General features: G+C 50.2%; 2 protein-coding genes across 4 annotated transcripts in view; one reads left to right on the forward strand and one right to left on the reverse strand.

Moving 5' to 3' along the window:
* Window positions 1-8,395, forward strand: part of SYN1 (synapsin I) — a 35,326-nt gene extending 26,931 nt beyond the window's left edge. The window contains exons 6-13 of one of the 2 annotated variants that reach the window (XM_087813322.1): window positions 4,011-4,073; window positions 4,752-4,894; window positions 4,988-5,062; window positions 5,163-5,265; window positions 5,658-5,798; window positions 6,121-6,208; window positions 6,305-6,896; window positions 8,245-8,395. In XM_087813322.1, coding sequence (XP_087669448.1) covers window positions 4,011-4,073; window positions 4,752-4,894; window positions 4,988-5,062; window positions 5,163-5,265; window positions 5,658-5,798; window positions 6,121-6,208; window positions 6,305-6,896; window positions 8,245-8,380 — 1,341 coding nt within the window. In that variant the 3' untranslated portion in view covers window positions 8,381-8,395. The remainder of the gene's footprint in view (window positions 1-4,010; window positions 4,074-4,751; window positions 4,895-4,987; window positions 5,063-5,162; window positions 5,266-5,657; window positions 5,799-6,120; window positions 6,209-6,304; window positions 6,897-8,244) is intronic. The other variant, XM_016218398.2, reaches the window with a different exon arrangement.
* A 952-nt stretch (window positions 8,396-9,347) lies between these two features.
* Window positions 9,348-21,595, reverse strand: ARAF (A-Raf proto-oncogene, serine/threonine kinase). 2 transcript variants are annotated; one of them, XM_016218402.2, is made up of 16 exons: window positions 21,527-21,595; window positions 20,064-20,218; window positions 19,515-19,618; window positions 18,651-18,753; window positions 18,406-18,560; window positions 18,195-18,293; window positions 15,734-15,875; window positions 15,602-15,629; window positions 15,380-15,525; window positions 15,085-15,287; window positions 12,309-12,485; window positions 12,162-12,208; window positions 11,563-11,681; window positions 11,195-11,326; window positions 10,127-10,261; window positions 9,348-9,924 (listed from the first exon to the last, which is right to left on the reverse strand). In XM_016218402.2, the coding sequence occupies exons 2-16, from the start codon at window positions 20,157-20,159 to the stop codon at window positions 9,790-9,792; spliced, it is 1,821 nt and encodes a 606-aa protein (XP_016073888.2). In that variant the 5' UTR covers window positions 20,160-20,218; window positions 21,527-21,595; the 3' UTR covers window positions 9,348-9,789. The 2 variants fall into 2 exon arrangements, with proteins under 2 accessions (XP_016073888.2, XP_087669447.1); XM_087813321.1 differs by lacking the exons at window positions 20,064-20,218; window positions 21,527-21,595 and having other exon boundaries at window positions 19,515-20,056.
* Between the last annotated feature and the right edge of the window lie 203 nt (window positions 21,596-21,798).

Genomic DNA, 21,798 nt, shown 5'->3' on the forward strand with positions numbered 1-21,798 from the left:
CGGTTAGAGCATAGGCCCTCAGACTGAAGGGTCCTGGGTTCCTATTCCAGCCAAGGGCACATACCTCAGTTGCAGGCTCTTTCCCCTGCCTGGAGGCAATCAATCATGGGTCTCTCTCACATCCATGTTTCTCTCTCCTGCCCTCTCTCTCTCCCCCACCTTCCATTCTCTTTAAAAGTCAATGGAAAAATGTCCTCGAGGACTAACAACAACAAAACGATGGTTCTGAATTGTACCCCCTCCCATTTTTTTTACAATCAGTCCTTTAATATACAAATAAAAGGGAAATTAGAAAAAGAAGAAGTACAGACTTCCAGTTATAAAATAAATAAGTCATGGGGATGCAATGTACAGCACAGGGAATATAGTCAATAGTATTGTAATAACTTTGTATGGTGACAAATGCTAACTAGAATTATCATGGTGATCATTTAATAATGCATAAAAATGTTGAATCACTATGTTGTACATCTGAAACTAATATAATATTGTATGTCAACTATAATTCAATTTTTTAAAAATATATCTTTATTGATTTCAGAGAGAGGGAGAGGGAGAGAGAGATATATAAACATCAGTGATGAGTCATTGATTGGCTGCCTCCTGCATGCCCCCAACTGGGGATCGAGCCCACACCTGGGCATGTGACCAGGAATCGAACCCCGATCGCCTGGATCCTAGGTCGCTGCTCAACCTCTGAGCCACAACTGGCCAGGCTATAATTCAATTTTAAAAGCTCATAATAAGCTTCTGAGATGGGTACCAGTATTATTCCCATTTTACAGATGAGGAAAATGAGGCATAGAGAAATTGAAGAACTTCCACAGGATCACAGGGCATGGCTGGGATTTGAATTTAGGTTAACTGGTCCCAGGATCTTAATCCAGGCTCGGCAAGCGGGGAAGGTGCTGGTGAATTAATGAGCCCTGGGGGGGGGGGGGGGGGAGTTGAATGGTGGTGAAAGAGGCTAGTGAGTCAGGAGAAAACTGATACCCTCCCATCCTGCCCTGCCCCTTCCCCACCAACCCCTCCCTACCGTGCCCCTAGTAGGGGGTGGGGTGAAGCAATCCCTGCCTGCCAGCTTCCAGATGCTACCTGAATCTTCCCTAGGGTCCTGGGAAAGGGCTCTGAGGGCCGATTAACATCCTTTGTTGTTCAGGAAGGACAGGCCAATAATGATGGTAGTGATGATAGCAGTCACTCAGTCACAGAGCATTTACTGTATACTGTGCCCTGAAGTCTTTGTGTAAATTCTTTTATTCAGTCTCCATTACCCTATTGCTAATTAAGCTGGATTAACTCTGGGAGGTTAGCCCAATCAACAGCAACACCATCGCCACAACAAAAACTACCACCAACACTATGGAGTGCTTAATGGGTATCAAGCACTGTTCTAAAATCTTTGTAAAGTACTTTATCTCTCAGTCAATCCAGATTGCCTTCTTGTTAATGTTGGCTAACCAAGAGATGATAAACCAGTAATAATAATAGTACCCAGCACTTTTGGAGGATGCAGACTTCCTGTGTGCCAGATATCGTGGTAAGCATTTTCCCCCAACATAACTAACCTATTCCTCACCATATCTCTGTGAGTTAGAGACTGTTCATATTCTCATTATGCAGAGGAGGAAACTGAGACACACAAAGGGCTGAGTGACCTGCCCAAGAATGAGAGTGAAGAAATAACTGTTGGGGAGACAAAAACCAGGGGGGAGGACGTAAACCAGGAATTTGGAGAAGCTGATTGTGAAAGTGGAAGAGAGTGAATGAGACAGGGGGCTGAGTAAGCCAGTGGTGGAGCCAAAGGGAGAAGTGAGGGAAGGGAAAGTCTTGCTGCAGCCCCTCGCTCCCCCTGGTTCTGACGCCAGCTTTGTGACTCTGAAATCTGAGTCAGCACAGTTTTACCCACTGTCTACATGTGAGGGGTTGTGTAGATCCAGGTTATTGTACAGGTTTTGAAACTGGTGGGGTTTCGTGGAGGGGTGTCCAGGTGTGTGACCGTCTGGGGAGGTGGATGAGAGTTGGGGACCATGAGGCCCAACTGTGTGTGCAGAAAGTGCACCACGTTCTTGGGCCTGATTGTGCCCTTTGTACAGATCAGGAAACTGGGGCCCAAAGAGAGTTAAGTGAGCTGCCAGGGGTCACACATGATTTTAGGAAGAGGAGAGGCCAAGATTCAAAGCTAGGGCTCTCCAGAGGAACCGAGTGCAGAGCTCCACTCATGCATACATGTGTGGGCACACATACACATGTCCACAGTGTTGTGTTCAGGCCCAGGCCCAGAGGAAATAAGAAGGGTTTATAAAAAGAGGAGTCTATGGGGTGGGGGGTGCTTGTGTACAGCTCTCTGCTGTGTCTGTCCCTGAAAGTTGCCTGTGTGCCTTTAGGTGGTATGTGTGTGGTATATGCGTGGACCTGAGTGTTTTGTGTAGCCCTGTTTTGTGTTGCTTCTAGGAGTTGTGTGTCTGCCTCTGTAAAGCAGGTCTAGGTTGTACGTTTCTCCCCTCTGTGAGCTGTGAGTGTGTCAGCAACCGCCTCTGCAGTGTTTCCCTGCAATGCTATCTAGAGGATCCCAGTAAGCCCATCCCAACACGGTGCCTCTCAGCGTCCCATAGTGACGCCAATCATTTGGGAAATGAGGAAGGTGGGAGTGCAGAGGGAGGGCAACGCCTCAAGGTCAATCGGCCACCCTGAGCCTGCGGGCTTCCTGTGCCTGTCGGGAACCGGGAACCACTGCCGCCCCAGCCACCCCTCCGGGAAAGCCATCTCTGCCCTGTGGGGCAGCTGTCTGTGCAGCAGATGGAGGGCGTGGCCCTGCGCACATCCGTACTATGTTGGGGCTGGGGTTGCCCAACCTGGTCCTCTTGATCCTACCCAGGGTCAGGGGACACTTGACGTGTGTGCGTGCAAACTCCCAGGAGGGTGGTGTGTATGCTTAGGAGAGTTGTGGGGTCTCTGGTTATGTGTATGACTCTCTGTACATATGGCAAGGCATGTTGTGTCCCTAGATACACTTTTTGTGTGCCCAGGAGTGTGGTGTGGGTCTCTGTGTTATAGGTCTCAGTTGTTCTGTGAATAACTAGAAGTATGTGTACCTTTCTTTGTATAAGGTGTGGGTCCTTCTATTTGTTGTAAGTATGCCTAGAAGTGTTGCGTGTGCGTCTGTGTTGACTATGTGCCCAGTTCTGTTACGTGTGTTTCTCAGAGTTGTGTATGCTTCTGCATTCTGTGATTGTGCCCTGAGGTTTGTTATTGTATTACTGGGTAATCTTTCATGATGTGCGTGTCCTTCTAACTGTTGTGTGGATTTGGGTGATGGGAGGGGGCTGTGTGGGTGCCTGCACCCAAAAGTGTTGACTGTGTTCTGCTGGGCAAGGAAGCTGGCCAGAAGCTCTAGCCCCTACCCCACACCGTGAGCACCAGGCTGGCTGAATGACTGTGGGTGTCTACGCAGTGGAGAGCAAGATGTGCTCTGGAGCCTGTGTTAGTTGTAGGTCTCTCCATCTCGAGGGTCTCAATGTGCATGGGCATCTCTGGGTTTGCTTGTGTAGATCTGAGTTTTGAGAGTCTGTGTGTCTCTAGGTTGTGTCTGTGTGTGGACAAGGCTTACATACAAGGCCTGACTGAGGGGTCCAGTTGCTACATGCTCACCACACCTCCATGCACACAAATGCACATACTCACTTCTCTATCATCCAGTCACTATATAAACAAACTTTCCCTTTTCCGGAAAAGGCCCCCACCCTTATCCCGTGCCTCTGCTTGGGAAAGCAGAGGCGGGAAGTCTGGGGGGTGGAGGGAGGGACAGGCAGACAGGGCTCTGGGTTTGATTCTGAGCTCAGAGGTGCTGTGTGATCCCCGAGCTGCTCTCTGCCTGTCTCTGACCTGCCCCTTCTGGGAAATGGCTCCTAATATGTGGCTCCTGCTGGGTGGACTCCCCTCAGCACCACCCCCACCCCTGGCAATCAGCCCTCCTGCCCTGACCATTCTCTGCCTTTCCACCCTACCAGCTCAGCAGCACAACGTACCCCGTGGTTGTGAAGATGGGGCATGCGCACTCCGGGATGGGCAAGGTGAGTACTCGGGTTGGGTGTGTCCCTGTGTGTTTGTAAATGTATGTAGATGTATACTGTGTATTCAGTGTACACCAGTAATTCTGTATGATTGTGTGTCCTGGGGTGTTTTTATCTATTTGTATCTTTTCCCTCACATTTGTAGATTTTGTTGGCCCAGTTTTCTATCATGCACTTGGCCAGTTTTATGTGTCCTGTTATTTTGTTAGTGTATACAGCATTGTATCTGTGTATATGCATGCTTCTGTGTTAAACACACACTATGTAATCTTTTGTGTTCAAGGGTCTTGGGGTCCTGTGTGCTTTTCATCCCTCTGATTTTGTCTCTGTGTATGTAGAAAGCAGACTTGTAATTTGTATGTTGGAAGGTATCCATGCTTCTGTTTGTTTATTGTATGTACCACTGATTTCGTATCTGTATAGATATACTGCATATACACACAATTTTGCCACAGCTCTACTGAGATATAATTCACATACCATAGACCCAACTTTGTGTCTGTGCATACATGTAAAAGCCAGGCGGCCCAGAATTATGCATTCATGAGTGCCTTGGTGTGTCCACCAAATTTTTTGTGTACTCAGCTCACCTGTGTCATTTGTGTGCACCCCCCTGCCCTGAGGCACCCCCATTGCCACCCCGTCCTGCCAAGGCCCTGATCCCCACCCCACCAACAGGTCAAGGTGGACAACCAGCACGACTTCCAGGACATTGCAAGTGTCGTGGCACTGACCAAGACATATGCCACTGCCGAGCCCTTCATTGACGCCAAATACGACGTGCGTGTCCAGAAGATTGGGCAGAACTACAAGGCCTACATGTGAGTGGAGAAATCAAGGCCTAGGTAGGGGTCTCCTGCTTTACCCTGTGTGGTTCAGGTCCCCCTGAGCCTCTCTCCTCTCTCGTCTCCTAGGAGGACATCAGTATCAGGAAACTGGAAGACCAACACTGGCTCTGCAATGCTTGAGCAGATTGCCATGTCTGACAGGTGGGTGGCCTGAACTCCAGGTGGGGGGGAAGTAGTGAGGGTAGGAGTGTGGCTGCCCAGGCAAGGCACTGACAGGCTTTCTTGCCCCACATGTTGCCAGGTACAAGCTATGGGTGGACACATGCTCAGAGATTTTTGGGGGACTGGACATCTGCGCAGTGGAAGCGCTGCATGGCAAGGACGGAAGGGATCACATCATTGAGGTAGGAGTATCCAGGGATTTGGTGGGGGCACAGAGGGAGGAGCAGGTGCACAGCAGCAACAGTTCATAAACTGTGAAGCATTCCATGGCCCATAATGTCCTCAGCGAATGACAAAATGTTTAGTAAACTGTATAGCGCCTTGTGAACTGGGACACCCTGGCGAATGGCAAAAACAGGTGCTGGGCTGGATTTGGACCACAGTAGAGTACCTCATAAGCTGTTTAGTACCTTGTAGGAGACAAACCTTCCTCACACTATAAACCAGTGCCTCTCAAACTGAAGCTCATTTCCTTGGCAGCCACTGTGCCTTCTGCCAGTTTAAAGCACTTTGTCACTGTTACCCTCACATGCACTTCCTGCCTCTCCCCTCACTGGGCGTTTTCCTCCCCCAGGTGGTGGGCTCCTCCATGCCACTCATTGGTGACCACCAGGATGAAGACAAGCAACTCATCGTAGAACTTGTGGTCAACAAGATGGCTCAGGCCCTGCCCCGGCAGCGGGATGTCTCCCCTGGCAGAGGCTCCCACAGCCAGGTCAGCTAGTGGTGGGCAGGCCAGCCCTTGATCCTGCTGTGTCACAGAGCTAATCACCAGCAGGCTAAGGGTATCACCATTATGCATGTGGTTGCAATTACCAATTGTCTTAAAAAATTGATAAATAGCTGCTACCCTGACTTCCCTGAGTGCCTCCCCACTCCTCCCCTGGGGGTACCCACCCAACAACCTGATATCCCTTCAGCTCAGCCACAAACACAGCAACACCCAGCACACAGGGAATCCCTGTTATTCTGATTGGCTGATGCTCCATTGGCTGGTAACTATTTTTAACCTCTCCTGCTCCATTCCTCTACCACAGACTCCGTCCCCAGGGGCCCTGCCCTTGGGCCGCCAGACCTCCCAGCAGCCCTCGGGGCCCCCAGCTCAGCAAAGACCCCCACCACAGGGTAAGTGAGGGACAGACTTCCTGGGTGCCTACCATCTGGCAGCCCCCCTATCTCTCATTTGCTGGCTCTCACGTGAACTTTTTCTCTGTCCCTCAGGTGGCCCTCCACAGCCGGGCCCAGGCCCCCAACGCCAGGGACCTCCATTGCAGCAGCGCCCACCCCCACAGGGCCAGCAGCACCTTTCAGGCCTCGGACCCCCAGCTGGCAGCCCCCTGCCCCAGCGCCTACCAAGTCCCACATCAGCATCCCAACAGCCTGTGTCCCAGGCCCCACCACTGACCCAGGGTCAAGGCCGCCAATCCCGGCCAGTGGCAGGAGGACCTGGGGCACCTCCAACAGCCCGCCCACCTGCCTCCCCATCTCCCCAGCGCCAGGCGGGCCCCCCACAGGCGACCCGTCAGACATCCGTCTCTGGTCAGGCTCCACCAAAGGGCTCAGGGGCTCCACCAGGTGGTCAGCAGCGCCAGGGCCCACCACAGAAACCGCCAGGCCCTGCCGGCCCCACCCGCCAGGCCAGCCAGGGGGGTCCCATGCCCCGCACTGGGCCACCCACTACACAGCAACCACGGCCCAGTGGCCCAGGCCCTGCTGGACGTCCAACCAAGCCACAGCTGGCCCAGAAACCTAGCCAGGATGTGCAACCACCTGCCACGGCTGCTGCCGGGGGACCCCCACACCCCCAGCTCAAGTAAGGGGACCCCACAGCAGCCCTTGCCTTGCTGCTTACAAAACATGCTCCTGCACCAGGAGGGTAGCCCCAGCTCCCAAGCTCCTCAGATCCAGATCCTATCCAGGGGTCCTGAGAGCTCTCTCTCCAGGCTGGGCCAGACCCCTCCCACAAACTATCACCCCTTTCAGTCCACAGAGGCTCTTGCCCTCCATCCCAGGTTCTTTTCCCTCCATCCCAGAGATTCAGTGCCAGAATCCCAGAGACACCCCACTTTCAGTTCAGAGTCTCCCCAATATGCCCTGGGAAAGTCCCCTCCCCCAGCCCAGGCACCTCGCTGACCCTCTTTTAGTATTTCCCCACCCACCAAGTCCTCCTCCCAAGTCCTCCTCCCATCTCAGAGCCTTCCCGGCCAAACTAATGTTCCCTCACTCCTCCCAGTCCAACCTGACTCCTCCCAGCCAATGCCCCAAACTACCCCCACCTCCCCCACTCAATTCAGTCCTTCTATGTCACTTCACACTTTCCAGTCATCGGCATACTTTTCCTACAGCGTAGGCCAGTGATTTTCAACCTTTATCATCTCATGGCACACATAAACTAATTACTAAAATTCTGCGGCACACCACAAACAATTTTTGATCTGACAAAAAAAAAAACAGGTACAATTTTGATTCATTCACACCAGACAGCTATTGTTGTGTTGGCTGTTGTCTTTTTTTTTTTATTTGACAATCTAAGGGGAAAAGAGGTCATTGCCCCCTGACTACATAGGGTATTGCATATTTTACAAATTCTTGCAGCACACCGGTTGAAAATCACTGGTTAGGTTCCTTTCTGGTCTATCCCCAAATCCTTCTGGTCCATCTCAGTCTCCTCCCAAGTCATCACACCATCCTCTGCCTCTTCTAATTTATTCCAGACCTGCCCCCACCTTAGTTCAAAAGTCCTCACTGCCCCACCCAACTGCTCTCCCATAGATTTGTCCCTCCCAGCTAGTCCTTGGTCCAAGCCAGCGGGACTCCTTGCCTTTAGACTGGAAACCTCCGCGTCCATCTTTCTATCAAATTCCTCCCATTCTAGTCCAGATTTGAAGAGAAGATTCAGTCTAGGACTCTTCCCATTAATCCCAGACTTCTTTACCTTGGATCCGAGTGCTCTCAGCCTGGACCAGGGCTTCCCAACTCCCGTCTGAGAATCCATCAGGGTCCAGGCCCATGCTGATGGGGGTGGTGGTGGTGTCACAGGCACAGCCCCAGGACCAGAGGGGCAGGGCTGGGGCCGGGCCTGGGGTAACGTTGTGTTTCTCTCCCCCTCCTCCCTTCCTCTTCTCCCCTTCCTCCCATGCCTCCACCTTGTTTCTCTCTAGCAAATCCCAGTCTCTGACCAATGCCTTCAACCTTCCAGAGCCAGCCCCGCCCAGGCCCAGCCTTAGCCAGGACGAGGTGAAAGCTGAGACCATCCGCAGCCTGAGGAAGTCTTTCGCCAGCCTCTTCTCCGACTGACACCCCACCCTGAGAACCCCCCCAAACCCTGGGCAACCCCTCTCTGGGCCCTGAATCCATTTCTCACTTTTGGAATCTCCAACTCCCTTGAGAAGCCCTCTTCTGGTTCACCAAGATCCTTCTCTCACTCCTCAGAATGCCCAAGTCCCTAGGGAAACCTCATTCCTGGTCCTAAACCCATTTCTCATGTTTGGAATTCCCAAGTCCTTGGGAAGCCCACTCTTGGTCACCTCAAGACCTACTTCTCAGTTTTAGAATCTCCAAACTCCTGAAGACCTCCACTCCTGGTGGAGTACATTTTCTTTCCCAGAAGCTCCCAAACACCAGGCAACCCATTCTGGCCCTAACACCATGGAGTCCCCTCCTGGAGCCCTGAAATTCCTTGAAAATCCTACTCCTGGTTCCTGATCTCTCAAGCGCACTTAGTTCCCCAACAAAACATCCCAAATCCTTAAGAAACCCCTACCTTTGAATCCTCTTTCATGGATCTCCCATTTCTGGAGATCCACCTCTTCAAATGCTATCACCAAGTCCCACAAAGATTTCCCTTCACCCCCTCCCCCCCACACACTAACTTTATTCAATACATTGGGAGCTCCTCCCACTGCTAGGACCCCTCAGTTCCCCAGGGACCCCCTGCCCCACTTTCCTGCCTCTGACAGCTGTCTTTAAATATGCAAACTCCACCAATCCTCCCAGAATCCTCTGCACATGGAAGGCCAGTGGTCCCCCACTTCCCCACCTTTGCTGTGATGTCTATGTCTGTGACTGATGTGGCCTCCTCTCGTGCCGTGCTTGGCATATGTGGTCCTCGTTCATCGTGCCGCCTGTGGTGATGCGTGCAGTGGCGCTGTTTGTGTGGTTCGCACCTCCCCCCAACCTCCACTCCTTGCCTGGAATCACTCCCACCCCTCAGCGGCTCTGAACCCCACGAGAAGAGTCGGGAAGCAAAATAAACAAGCAAAGGCCCAGCAGAATTCTGTGCTTCTTGGTGAAGAAAGAGGGGAGTCCTTGAATGACGGGGAGACACAGAAGGGACCCCCAAGTCCACATGGGGTGCTGGGGACCCCAAAATCCAGTGGAAGGCACATCAGGCACAAATTCCAGAGAGGTTCTGAGTGGAATCCCAGCTACAAATCCCAGCCATTGGAGATGGAGGAGCTCCCAAATTTATAAGTATTCCCAAAGTCAAGAGAAAACCAAACTACGGATGAGGCTATGGTGTGTCTTTGGGAGTCCCTCAATTCCAGAGAAATTGGAAAAACACATGGGGACCCCCTCATCTCCCAGAGCAAAAATGGGGTATCCTGAGGCAGTATCAGGGCAGAGATGGAACATTGATTGGTTGGTGGGCAGGGCTCCTTGGTGGAGAAGGCTGAGATTGGCTCCCTGGTGGCTGGGGGCGGGGCCTAAGGCACAAGGCGGGCTGCGCTGAGTAGGCAGGCAGGCAACTCATCAGCCTGGGTGCGGTGCAAGGAGGGTTCGGAGGCACTCCGCTCAATCTTGGGGAGTGACCGCTGCAGCAGCTCAATCGTGGCCAGGATCTAAGGGTAGGGTCGCATGAGGAAGGGTGTCTAGAGCTACATGGGCACCCCAATGCCAACAGACCCCAGCCTTACAGAGAAGCGCACACATACACATTGTACACCTGAGCCTTGAACACTCATGGTTCACTTTCACACGTCGGAGTCTTCCTCCTTCTCAGAGTCTCCTCCCCAGGGTATCCAGCCCCCCTACCAGACCCACCTGGGGGAAGAGGGGCCGCTCTTCTCGCTGGAACTTGAGGCAGTCTGACAGCAGGCGCCGCATGGCCTTGGGGCAGTTGCTGGAGATTTTGCTGAGGTCCGGGGACAGATAGCCACGACCCACCATAAAGATAATCTGGGGTGGAGGGGGGAATGGCTGATCTAGGAATCTGGGCTGGAAGGCTCAGGGAGTTTGGGGTCTCAAGGAATTTGGGAGGTTCCTTTTGAGGAACTGGGTTATTCTGGGTATTGGGGTTCTGAGGACTGTGGTATCTTGTGAATCCTAGGACTCTGATGCCTTGGGAGGATTCTCTGCTTACAGAACACAGGGATTTAAGCTTGGGGAAAGTCAAGGATTGTAGATGTCTGGGGCCCAGAAGATTATGGGTCCATAGGTTTCTAGGGGACTTAGGGGACCTGGAAAGTACTGAGTCTGGGGGAAAAGTGAACTTCTGGGTCTGAAGGGAGCTAAAGGATTCTAGCCCTGAAGAGCTTGTATTTCTTTGGGGGTCTGGGGCCTGAGGACTATGGGTCCATGTGGCCTGTAGGACTACTGGTATCTGGAGTCTAGAGGATCCTCAGTTTCTGAGGGCCAGGGAGATTCCAAGCTTTGAACCTGGAGAATTGTGAGTCTGGAGCCTAGAGTATTGTAGGTGCCAGGGCCCCAAAGCCTGCCAGGCACCCAAGGCCTGAATAACTGGGTATCTGTACTACAGAAGCACAAAGGGATTCTGTTTCTGGGAGAAATGAGCTTCTGGGCTTTGGAGACTTGCAGGCTTTTGAGTACCCAGGCCAGAGGACTGGTAGTTATCAAGGGGTCCAGAGGGCTTCTGGGTATTTGGAGGCCTAGGGGGATTATGGGCATAGGGGATTCAGGAGATTCTGGACTTTGAGGACCCAGAGGATCGTGGCTGTGGGGGAAGAAGGGGATTCTGGGAGTTCTAAGCCCAAAAAATTTGGGGTTTCTGGAGGAAGTATGGCATTCTTGGTCTGTGCAAAGGAGATCTGGGGTTTAGAGGCTGAGGGGATCCCTTAGTTTGGGAAATTGCAGGTAAGGTGTGGGGCTCACCTGGTCACGGCTGCCAATGTGGCTATAAGGCAAGGAGCCAGTCATGAGCTCGTAGAGCACAACCCCATAGGCGTAGACATCTGACTGGAAGCTGTAGGGGTTCGGGTCCTGCATACGGATCACCTCAGCCGCCTTCAATGGACCAGACCAGTCAGGGGAACCATGGAGGTCAGCAAATGGCTGGTCCACAGTCCTAGATCCCACTAGCCACACTGGGTATAACTCAGAGCCACCCACATGAGGTGAAATGTGAGTAGTCTAGACAAACAGGCATCCCCATCCCCACTAGGCACCCCATGTCCCAGCCCTGCAGCCCATGTCCCTATATGCCCCTGGTCCAGATCCTGGCCCAGCTTGGCCCAACTCACCATCCATAGCACAGAGCCTGAGGGCTGCTCCAAGGGCTGAGCCCCGCTCCACCGCGTCTTCACTGTGGCCAGGCCGAAGTCACCGATCTTCACTGTGAGCCCCTCGTGTAGGAAGATGTCCACCGGGGTCAAGGGCAATTACATGGACTCCCAATAGCCACACCTCTCACTCTGACTGGGAGGCTCTCATTAACATCGCCACACCAGTCATGCCTCTAACACTGACCAGAAGTCCCCCAATGTCACATACAAACCAACCACAACCTTGACTTGGGCGGGGAGCTCCAATTAATGCCCCCTACACTTGGCCCCCTTGTGACTCCTAACCAGGAAGCCCCTCTAAGGGCACCCATGCCCACCATGCCCATGACCCTGATCAGAAACTTTGTAATGCCTTCCATAACTGCAACACCTTAGACTCTGACCAGAGTCCTCAAGAATAGCACCCAAATAAGTCACAACTCTGACTCCTGACCAAAAGATCCCATTAAAGGCTCCTCACCAGCCACAGCTCTGCCACCTGGCAAGGGCCATGTGACACGTATGCCCCCCAAGAGTCCTCGCCCCACCCCAGCCCTTAGACAGAGACAGGTAGATACTGTTAGACTTGAGATCCCGGTGGATGATGTTCTTGGCATGGAGGTAGCTGTGGGGATGGAAGCAAGTGGCAAATTGGCTGGGGGCTACCTCATCTCCCTCCCCCAGTTCCCCAGCCCCCTTCCTAGTCCCCAGGGCAGGAGGCTCACTCCATGCCCTGAGCAGTCTGCCGGGCCACGTCAATGAGCTGGACCATGTCGAAGCGTGTGTCAGCCACATGCAGGTGGTGGTAGAGGCTGGAGCCCTCGCACCACTGTGTGATGATGGCGAATCCCGGCCGGGTCATGAAGCCCATGAACAGCAAGATGTTGACGTGACGTGTCTTCCTGCAGGCAGGGAGGGAAAACAGCAACTGTCACTCACTTTCTGAGCTTTAGGAACGGAGTTGTTCACTGCTGCCTCCTGTCATCATTTCCACCCTGCCTTTCAGGAAGCTCAGGGCCAAACTGTAGCCAGACTCAATGAATTTGTGAGATATCTTTGCTGGGGTGATTCTGAGCTGTGGTTTATGTTCTGAGCTTCTTCATCCCAGTCTCTCAACAAAAGCAGGAGGGACGGATTACTACCTCCAATCCTCTGCCATTCAGTAGTGTCTTAATCATCAACACCTGCCATACCTCTGACCCTGACCATTACCTGGGCCTGTGACCATTTTACAGATGAGAAAGTAGAACACCAACTTATCAATATTATGCTGATATAGCCAGGTAAAAATATCAGTGACATGATTATATCCCATTAACCACCACAAGAGGCTTAGAAGTAAAGAACTTGGGGTTTGGACTCAAGTTAGATCCTATGTTCCAATACAGGCTTCCCCAGGTACTCACTGTGCAACCTTGGGAGGACACTTAACCTGTGTCTCATTTACCTCAACAGTGACAATTATATTAGCTACCTTAAGGAGATGTTGGGAGGAGTGAGTAAATAATCTATAAGGCACATAGAAGAGCACTGAACACAAGTAAGCCCTCTGAAAATTTCCCTGTCCTTGTTATTGCTCCTAGGTACCTGACTCTACCTCACGGAAACTCTATCACCTACGACTCGATCAGCCCTAATTTAGAAGAAAATCTTCATTACTTAAAGAAGTATTAACTACAGTTATGGTAACACAAATGTAAACACAGTTGATCCTTGAACAACATGGGCTTGAACTGCACAGACCCACTTATACACTGACTTTTTTCAATAAATACCTGTATGGTTTTCGATCTGAGATTGGGAGTCCATGGATTCAGAGGGCCGACTGTATGCATTGATCTACACCATTTTATAAAGGGATTTGGCCTTATCTGGTTTTGCTCAGTGGTTTGAGCATTGGCCCTCGGGCTGAAGGGTCCTGGGTTTGATTTCAGCCAAGGGCATGTACATTGGTTGCAGGTCCGATCCCCAGCCCTGGTCAGTGCGTGCGGGGGGCAACCAGTCAATGTCTCACATGGATGTTCCCCTCTCCTTCCCTCCCTCCCCCCCTCCCCCCTTCCCTCCCTCCCCCTTCCACGCTCTCTGAAAAGCAATGGAAAAATATCCTCAGGTGAGGATTTAAAAAAAAAAAAAGTATAAAGGGATTTGAACATTAGCAGATTTTGGGATCTGAGGGGGGGGGGGGGTGTCCTGGAACCAATCCCTCATGGGGACAACTAAGTTTTGGGGGAGTCAAAAGTTACACACAAATCTTCACCTATGCAGGGAGGTCAACACCCCTTACCCTCACGTTGTTCAAGAGTCAACTGTAACATCAATGATGTTCTGCAATTTTGCCATGTCAGATAAGGAGCACAGCACATAAGCATTCTTCATAGCAGTCATATTATGGTTAAAGTATTAATATAATGCAAATTAACAGCATGCTTAAATCATTGCTATTTCACAGAGAAAAAAGTTTTCTTACTGTGGCATCCATTATGAGGATAAGTATTAAAATAGCATAAGGAGTTATGACAACATGAACTCTGTAACATAACTGTGCCCATCTGTCAGAGCCCATGCTAACAACCCTAGCAGTAGTAGTAACTAGAGTGGCAAAAAGGGAACACCAGGGTTTCTCAGCACAAATGAATTAATATTAATGATATATTAAGTAGAGCAACTACGATCATTAATTAAAAAATGATTAAATTATGATTGTGACTATAGTTAATACTGTTGACCCTTGAGCAACACATGAGTTAGGGGTGCTGATCCCCCATGCAGTTGAAAAATCCTTGGATAATTTTCAACTCCCCAAAACTTAACTACTAATAGCCTGACCAGAAGTCTTACTGGTAGCATAAACAGTTAACACATATTTTGTATGTTACATATATTATGTACTGTATTCTTACAATAAAGCAAGCTAGAGAAAAGAAAATGCTATTAAGAAAATCATGAGGAAGAGAAAATACATTTATAGTATTATTGAAAAAAATCCACATATAAGTGGATCCACGTTGTTCAAGAGTCAACTATAACACTGTCCTTTAAATAATGGCATTATTATAATTAATTAATGACAGGAATACAACACAATAAACATAATACTAATGACACACAGAGTACAAGCAGAGGAGAAGGAAGGATACAAGCCTTCCTGGCAAAGCAGTTAACTGGCACTATGCTATTAATGTAAGTACATTCAATGACGTTAATGATGTCCTATGGCCATACGCATTTCACAGCAGGCAAACAAGACCCATGTTTTAAAGCCAGAGCTGTTAATTAATGTCAATATTAACCCAAACACAAACAATAACATCATCAGAGGTCCTCTAAACATACCTGTTTCCCAGAGGGGAAAGGGACACTCTTGATACAACTTAATGTTTATGGTTGTAACGACACAAGCACAGGTGATGTGCTGAAGTGCCCGAGCATGGCCTTTCCCTGGAGGTGCCAAGGCCATGCCCACTGCCCTCTCCCCGCTTCCACACACACGTGCAATCTCACCTGAGCACCTGCATCTCGTTCTTGAAGGCCTGGGCCTGCTCAGCTGTGGGTTGGGCCACCTTGAGCACCTTCACAGCCACATCGCCATGCCACCGCCCGCGAAACACGGTGCCAAACGAGCCCGTCCCGATCCTCTTCAGCAGCTGCACCTCACTGGGTGGCACCTCCCAGTAATAGCCCGAGTCCCGGTACCCCAGATTCTTCTGTGGGCCACATGGGCGGCATCTCAGGGGCCTGCCCACATCCCCTATCACTCAGCCTGCGGTGCCCCCCACAGGTTCCCCCTGGAGCTTACCACTTTCTTCTTGTCATCAGCCAAGGACTTCCTCTCCCGTTGTTCTGATGGAGACTTGGAATGTGGGGACTTCCTCCCCGAGGACACACTGGCCGGGCTGGGGCTCCCCCGGGGGGCTCCATCACCACCACCTCTACTACCAGCAGCTGTGGTTGTGAAGAAGATGTGAGTGGAGGCAAGTGGGGTTGGGGGAGGCTTGGGGCACAGGCAATGGGGGCTCACCATCAGTGCTGAAATTCTGGGCAGCGAGCTGGAAGAAGAGGGACAGGAGTCAGAGAGAAGATGCAGAGGCCAACAGGAAAGGCTCTTCCCTCTGCCTGGTGGTCCCCCATTACTGCCTCCCTCAACACCAACCTGGATGAGGCTGGAATCCATGGGGGTTGTGGTGCTGACCATATGGACGTTGGGGGTAGATGTGGAGCGTATGCGCTGGAGGGGGGCGTTGGCCGGGGCAGGAAAGGGAAAGTGCTCAGGGTCTCGGTGCTGGGTGCAGGAGCTGCCAGGGAAAAGGCTGTGAAATCGCTGTCGAATGAATGGGAGAACCAGTCAGGCCGCCCACCCCCAACCGCCCCATCATAAACGTGTGCTTAGCTCACACAGAGTAAACGTCTACTGTTAGTACTATTATTTATTTGTTCAAGAAACATTTATTGAGTACCTGCTGTATGCCAGATACCATGCTAGGTAGTGAAAATAAAACTGTGAGCAAAACAAATAAAAGTTTTTGCCCTCATGGGGCTGATGTTCCAGTAGGGAGAGAGAAAATTAAAAAAATAAAGAATACTTAATCTGTCTGATGGTGATAGGTGCAATAAAGGAAAAAATAAAGCAAAATAAGGAGACAGAAAGTGTCACTAGGTGAGGTCAGGAAGGGCTTCTCTAAAGAAGTGACATTTGAGTAATGACCTAACGGAGGGAAAATGAGCCACACAGATAGTGGGGGAAAAAGGAATATATAATACTTTATACCTACATGTACTAATCAAATGTATCATGTATTATATGATATATAACATATGATCTATATTAAAATGGCAATGTTTCCAAATATACATATTGTTATATGTTATATGTACATTATACATGTTATATATTACAAAAATATTTCTTAATGTTCCCTTCCACTATCCTGAAATGAAATTCATACATGCCCAGCCGCGCGTGGCTCAGCGGTTGAGCGTCGACCTAGGATCCAGGCGATCAGGGTTCGATTCCCGGTCAGGGCACATGCCCGGGTTGCGGGCTGCAGCCGATCAATGACTCTCTCATCATTGATGTTTCTATCTCTCTCTCTCCCTCTCCCTTCCTCTCTCTGACATCAATAAAGATATATTTAAAAAAAAAAAAAAGAAATTCATACATAATTCATCCACATGCACCCATATTTAAAATAATGTAATGCCCTAACTTTATTATTTTAGTTATTACATAAAAATATAAGATGTTCTACATTTTACAAAAATATTATAAATCTAACACGTGGTACATTAGCACATATCATATAGACATTATAAGATATAAAATAGACATATAAAATGCTTTTTTATAAGCTTTTGATATATTAGAGCAATAATGTATTTTAATACAGACATACTTCGTATTATAATACTTAACATAAAGGAGAAATAAAAGGGAATTTATAAAATAATATGTATTTCAAAAAGGAAAGGCTTGAGCATGAGTATACTAGAAGAATTAATAAAGGAGAAGTTAGATGCATATATATATATATATATATATATATATATACATACATATATACACACACGCATACATACATACACATATTTATAATTAATAAGAGCGTATACTCTGTACCAGATCTTCTTCTAAGCACTGGGCATGTCTTAATTTATTTAATCCTCACCAGAACCATATGTGGTAAAAAAGCATCATTATCCCTTCTTTATAGATGAGAAATCTGAGGCCTAGAAAAATTAGGTGACTTGCTCAAGGTCCCACAGCTCCATGCCCTTACTCACACTTGTACGTACTCAACAAATGTTTGTCAAGTAAATGAATGAAGAATGGCTTATGGTCGGTGTGCGCACTCTCTCTCTCTGGAACACACCCCAACCTTTCTCCCTCTTCTTCCCTCAAGGTGCATATCTTTGCTTTCTTTCTCTCCTAAGTTCCAAGGTCCCTTCTTTTACCTCTATAACTGGTTTCCTGAGCCCACACAGCCCAGCTGGCTCACTTTTTCTACCTCTGTGATTTAATTTTTAAAAAAATCCTTACCCAAGGACATGCTTAGAGAGAGGAAAGGGGAGAGGGAGAGAAACATCGATGTGAGAAACATCGATCGGCCCTAGCTGGTTTGGCTCAGCAGTTAAGAGCACAGACCCGCAGATTGAAGGGTCTTGGGTTCAATTCCAGTCAAGGGCACGTACCTCAGTTGCAGGCTCAATCTCCAGCCCCCGTCGGGGCATGGGCGGGAGGCAACCAATCCATGTGTCTCTCTCACATCAATGTTTCTCTCTCCCCTTTCCACTCCCTCTGAAAAGCAACGGAAAAAATATCCTCAGGTGAGGACTGAAAAAAAAAGGAACATCAATCGGTTGCCTTCCATACACACCCTGACAAGGGATCAAACCCAAATCCCAGGTATACGCCCTGACCAGGAATCGAACTAGCAACCTTTTGGTGCACAGGACACTCCAACCAAATGAGCCACTGGTCCAGGCTCTGTAAAGCTCTGTGAATTTCTAAATAAACTTTCGCTTGTATTTGGAAAAAAAAAAAAAAATGGCTTATGGTCTACAGGGGTCTAGATCTTTTTCTCCGGACAGCAGCCCTTTGGCTTAGGCATCCCTACCTGGAACCCTGAGGGGTTAGCGGCTCATTCAGAAGACGGTTCGAGGGAGCCTCATGCTGTCTGGAGCCTCCGGACAAATCCTGGATACTGTGGTAGTACCTTGAGGGCATTAAAGGTATAGAGCAAGGGGACAAGGGTCAGCTGTCTATAAGAGTCTTGTGATTGGGCATCTGTCTTCCCCATTCCCCCACCCACCCTAGGCCAGGCTCACTGTCGGCAGTTGGTACTCATGTCAACACAGACTGTGGGGACCTTAGAGGAACAATGCTGGTGGAACTTGTAGCCACAGGTTTGGCAGCGGAAGCCATGGAACAGAAACTTAAGGCAGAAGTCACAGAACGCCAGGCTGAAGAATGTCTTCCGTACCTGCTGCCACAGAGCAGGGAAGGTTGAGGCCTAGTCAAGGACCTGCCCCCCATACCCAGGGTCTGCCCCCACTATCCACCCTGCACTCACAAAATTGTGCATGGTCAGTGGGACGTCTTCAAGGACCTCAACAATGAGCTCCTCGCCATCCAGGGGGGCAATGGCTGTGTCCCAGGCAGTGACTGTCTTTCGCCTGCAGGAGGCATGGAAGGGAGAGAGTGGGAGGGTGGACAGGGGTTTTGGGAAGGCAGAGAACCCCTGAAAGTCCCTCCCAGTCTGCCATCCATGGAGTAATACCTGGCACGTTTCATTCTCATCACAGCAACCCTAGGAACTGTGGGTTGATAGTTACTATCATTGCCCTACTTTACAGATGGGGAAGCTGAGGCTCAGAGGGATAAAGTGACTTACTTGCCTAAGGCCTCAAGGGATTATGAGTGGCAGGACAGTGTGAAGAGTCCATGCTCTCAACCACAGGTGAGGAGCAAATGAGATGGTGAATAAACAACTAAGTCTCAGAAGTGCTAAGCAAGCCCCTGAAAAAACCAGCTGATGAGGCATTGAAACAACAAAAAGCAATGTGTGAATTGAATACAAAATTAAGGAACTCCAGAACAAAGGAATAAATGGAAAGCCGGCAAGGCCCAACTCAGCAAACAGAATATGGAAAAGCAGAGGTAAGAGAGAGCTGACAAATTGATGAATTAGTGAAAGAACAAAATAAATGAACAAAATAAATGGAGCAGGGTAAAGATTTGGGTACCAAGGAGAGAATGTATTGCTGACCTTATAGGCCAATGAACTAATGAAGTAATGAAACAAAAGCTAGTTGGACTCACAGACTCACTGAACTAAGGGAAGACTAATGGAGACTCCACAACAAAGTGAAAGAATTAGATGACTCTGAGGAAGGGATAGGAGACTGGGCACTCGAGGGGGGGGGGTCCCACTTACCCTTTGATGAGTCGATAGACCACGCAGCAATCCTGATTGAGACCCCGCACCTTGAGAGCCTTATCTAGAGAGTCATAGACACTCATGCCATCCCGGACAGTCACCTGTGCAGATGCCCGGGGGGCGGGAGCGGTCAGAACAAAACAGGGGTCCCAGCCAACTCTCCCATGCCTTTGCAAAATTCTCCACCCAGCCCTAAATACCCTTATTTTTAAAAAAATATATGTTTTTATTGATTTCGGAAAGGAAGGGAAAGAGAGGGAGAGGTGGGGAGAAGGAGTGGGGTGGGGAGAGAGAGACAGAGACAGAGACAGAGAAACATCCATGAGAGAGAATCATTGATTGGCTGCCTCCTGCACATCCCCTACTGGGGATCGAGGGGGAAACCTGAGCATGTGCCCTGACCAGGAACTGAACCATGACCTCCTAGTTCATGGGTCGATGCTCAACCACTGAGCCACACCGACTGGGCTCTAGATATCCTGCTGATCCAAGATTTAGAACTGGGTCTATCCATACCCCTGCCAGTTTTGCTTCCATCAGACTCACCACTGTGCGTTGCTTGTTGGGCAGGTACACTTTGACAGTGCCCACTGCCCGGGATGGCTCAGCCCCATTGGCAGGGGGGCCCCGTGGCGGCTCCATGGAGCCTAGGACTTTGTCAAGACAGGCTGAGGCGGGGCTGGGCAGGTGCCATGGGGCTCCTAGAAGACAGAAGAGGAATTCAGTGGTCCAATAATGACAGTCTGGAATCACAGCGGCAGGGGACAAAAAATTTCAATCTCCAGGCTCCATGTCCCCCTCCCCCCCAGCCTAATTTCCACACAGCAATCCAAGGGAACTTATGAACATCTTGAAGTCAAGCCCAGTTCCTCCTCTGCTTAGCTCTACCAAGATCTCTGCATGGAGCTAAGTGGGGGTGGGATAGATAACAGAATGAGATACAGCACACATTGTCCTGGGGGGCACAGGAGTACACAAGTCTCTGCTGGGGGCTAATGGGGAAGTCAGCACACACTGCACTGGGGCGTGCCAGATACATAATGGACTGCTTTAAAAAGGCTGTCCTGCCTTTTTAATGGAGAAGGGGGTTACCAGACACTGCTGAAGGAAGGGTCACAGACAGGGTGAAGGGGAATGGAAGATCATCAGATATTGCCCTTAGTTTGGGGGAAATGGGAATTGCACCAGAGTGATCTTAAGGGCTCTGTGGGCATCCCTAAGCCCAGGGCTGTAATGATGGTAGGCTCACAGACACTGTTAGGTGGCTGTGATGGGGAGTTCATAAGGGCTCAGTAGACACTATACTGAGGGGAGATGTTAACAAATGTCACTAGAGACTATAATAGGGAGAAAAGTGAATAATGGTGATCACCATACACTGTCAGGGAAAGGAGGGTAATGGTGAATCACAGTCATTGCTGAGGTGGGATGAATGAGGGTAAAGCAGGAAGGCTCCAAAATGATCCCGTCAACTACTGAAGGGGTCACAGACATATTTCTGGTGATAATGGAAGGAAGCTAGGGAGGGTTAAGGCGGAGTAATGGGGGAATCCTAAAACATTCTCCTAGTGAGTCAGACACTGATCAGAATAAGAAAGCGAGTAGCGAGCCGCATCTCCACGCACTCCACGCACTTGTTGGTAAAGAAGGGTCATAAGATACCTTCAGGAGGTTTAGAGGAGATTCCAGTAAAAGATTACCACAGCCCAAGACCCATTCGGCATGGCCCCGCCTACCGAGGGCCTTCCAGCTCTGCGCAGGCGTGCTACCACACACGGCGGGCGAAACCATCCCCCGAAGCCTTGCCCCCTTATTCCTGTCTACCCACCACTACCCCCCCACCCCGCTGTCGACGATGGTCTCGCCCCGGGTCAAACCACTCCTCCAGTTCCGGGTGGGGGGCGCTGGGGCCCAAGCGCAGCCACCCTGTAGCTAAGCTTTCGGTCGCGGCTCCCTGCCCAAGCCCGGCGGTCGCCCCAGAAACCTAACCCTGCCGGGCCGGCCCTCACCTGTCAGGCCGCAACGGCCGCCGCCGCCTCCATCTTGTGCCTGTCTTCTTGCTTCCTCGTACAGTCCGCCTCCACCGCCCCTCGGGCTTTCGCCATTGGTGCCACAGGACTCAACCCTCTACGCTTATTGGACTAGGATCACGTCTGTCAAGGCAGGACCAGCAGAATGTGGGGTGTGTTCCGGATTAGGAGGGGCTGCCTGGAACGTCAGGGTCTGGGGCAAATTCTCAAATCTGATTTGCGCAGGCGCAGTCAGGAGGAGCTCTGCGTGC

The sequence above is a fragment of the Miniopterus natalensis genome, chromosome X (assembly GCF_054644295.1).
Source record: "Miniopterus natalensis isolate mMinNat1 chromosome X, mMinNat1.hap1, whole genome shotgun sequence".
Lineage (NCBI taxonomy): Eukaryota > Metazoa > Chordata > Mammalia > Chiroptera > Miniopteridae > Miniopterus > Miniopterus natalensis.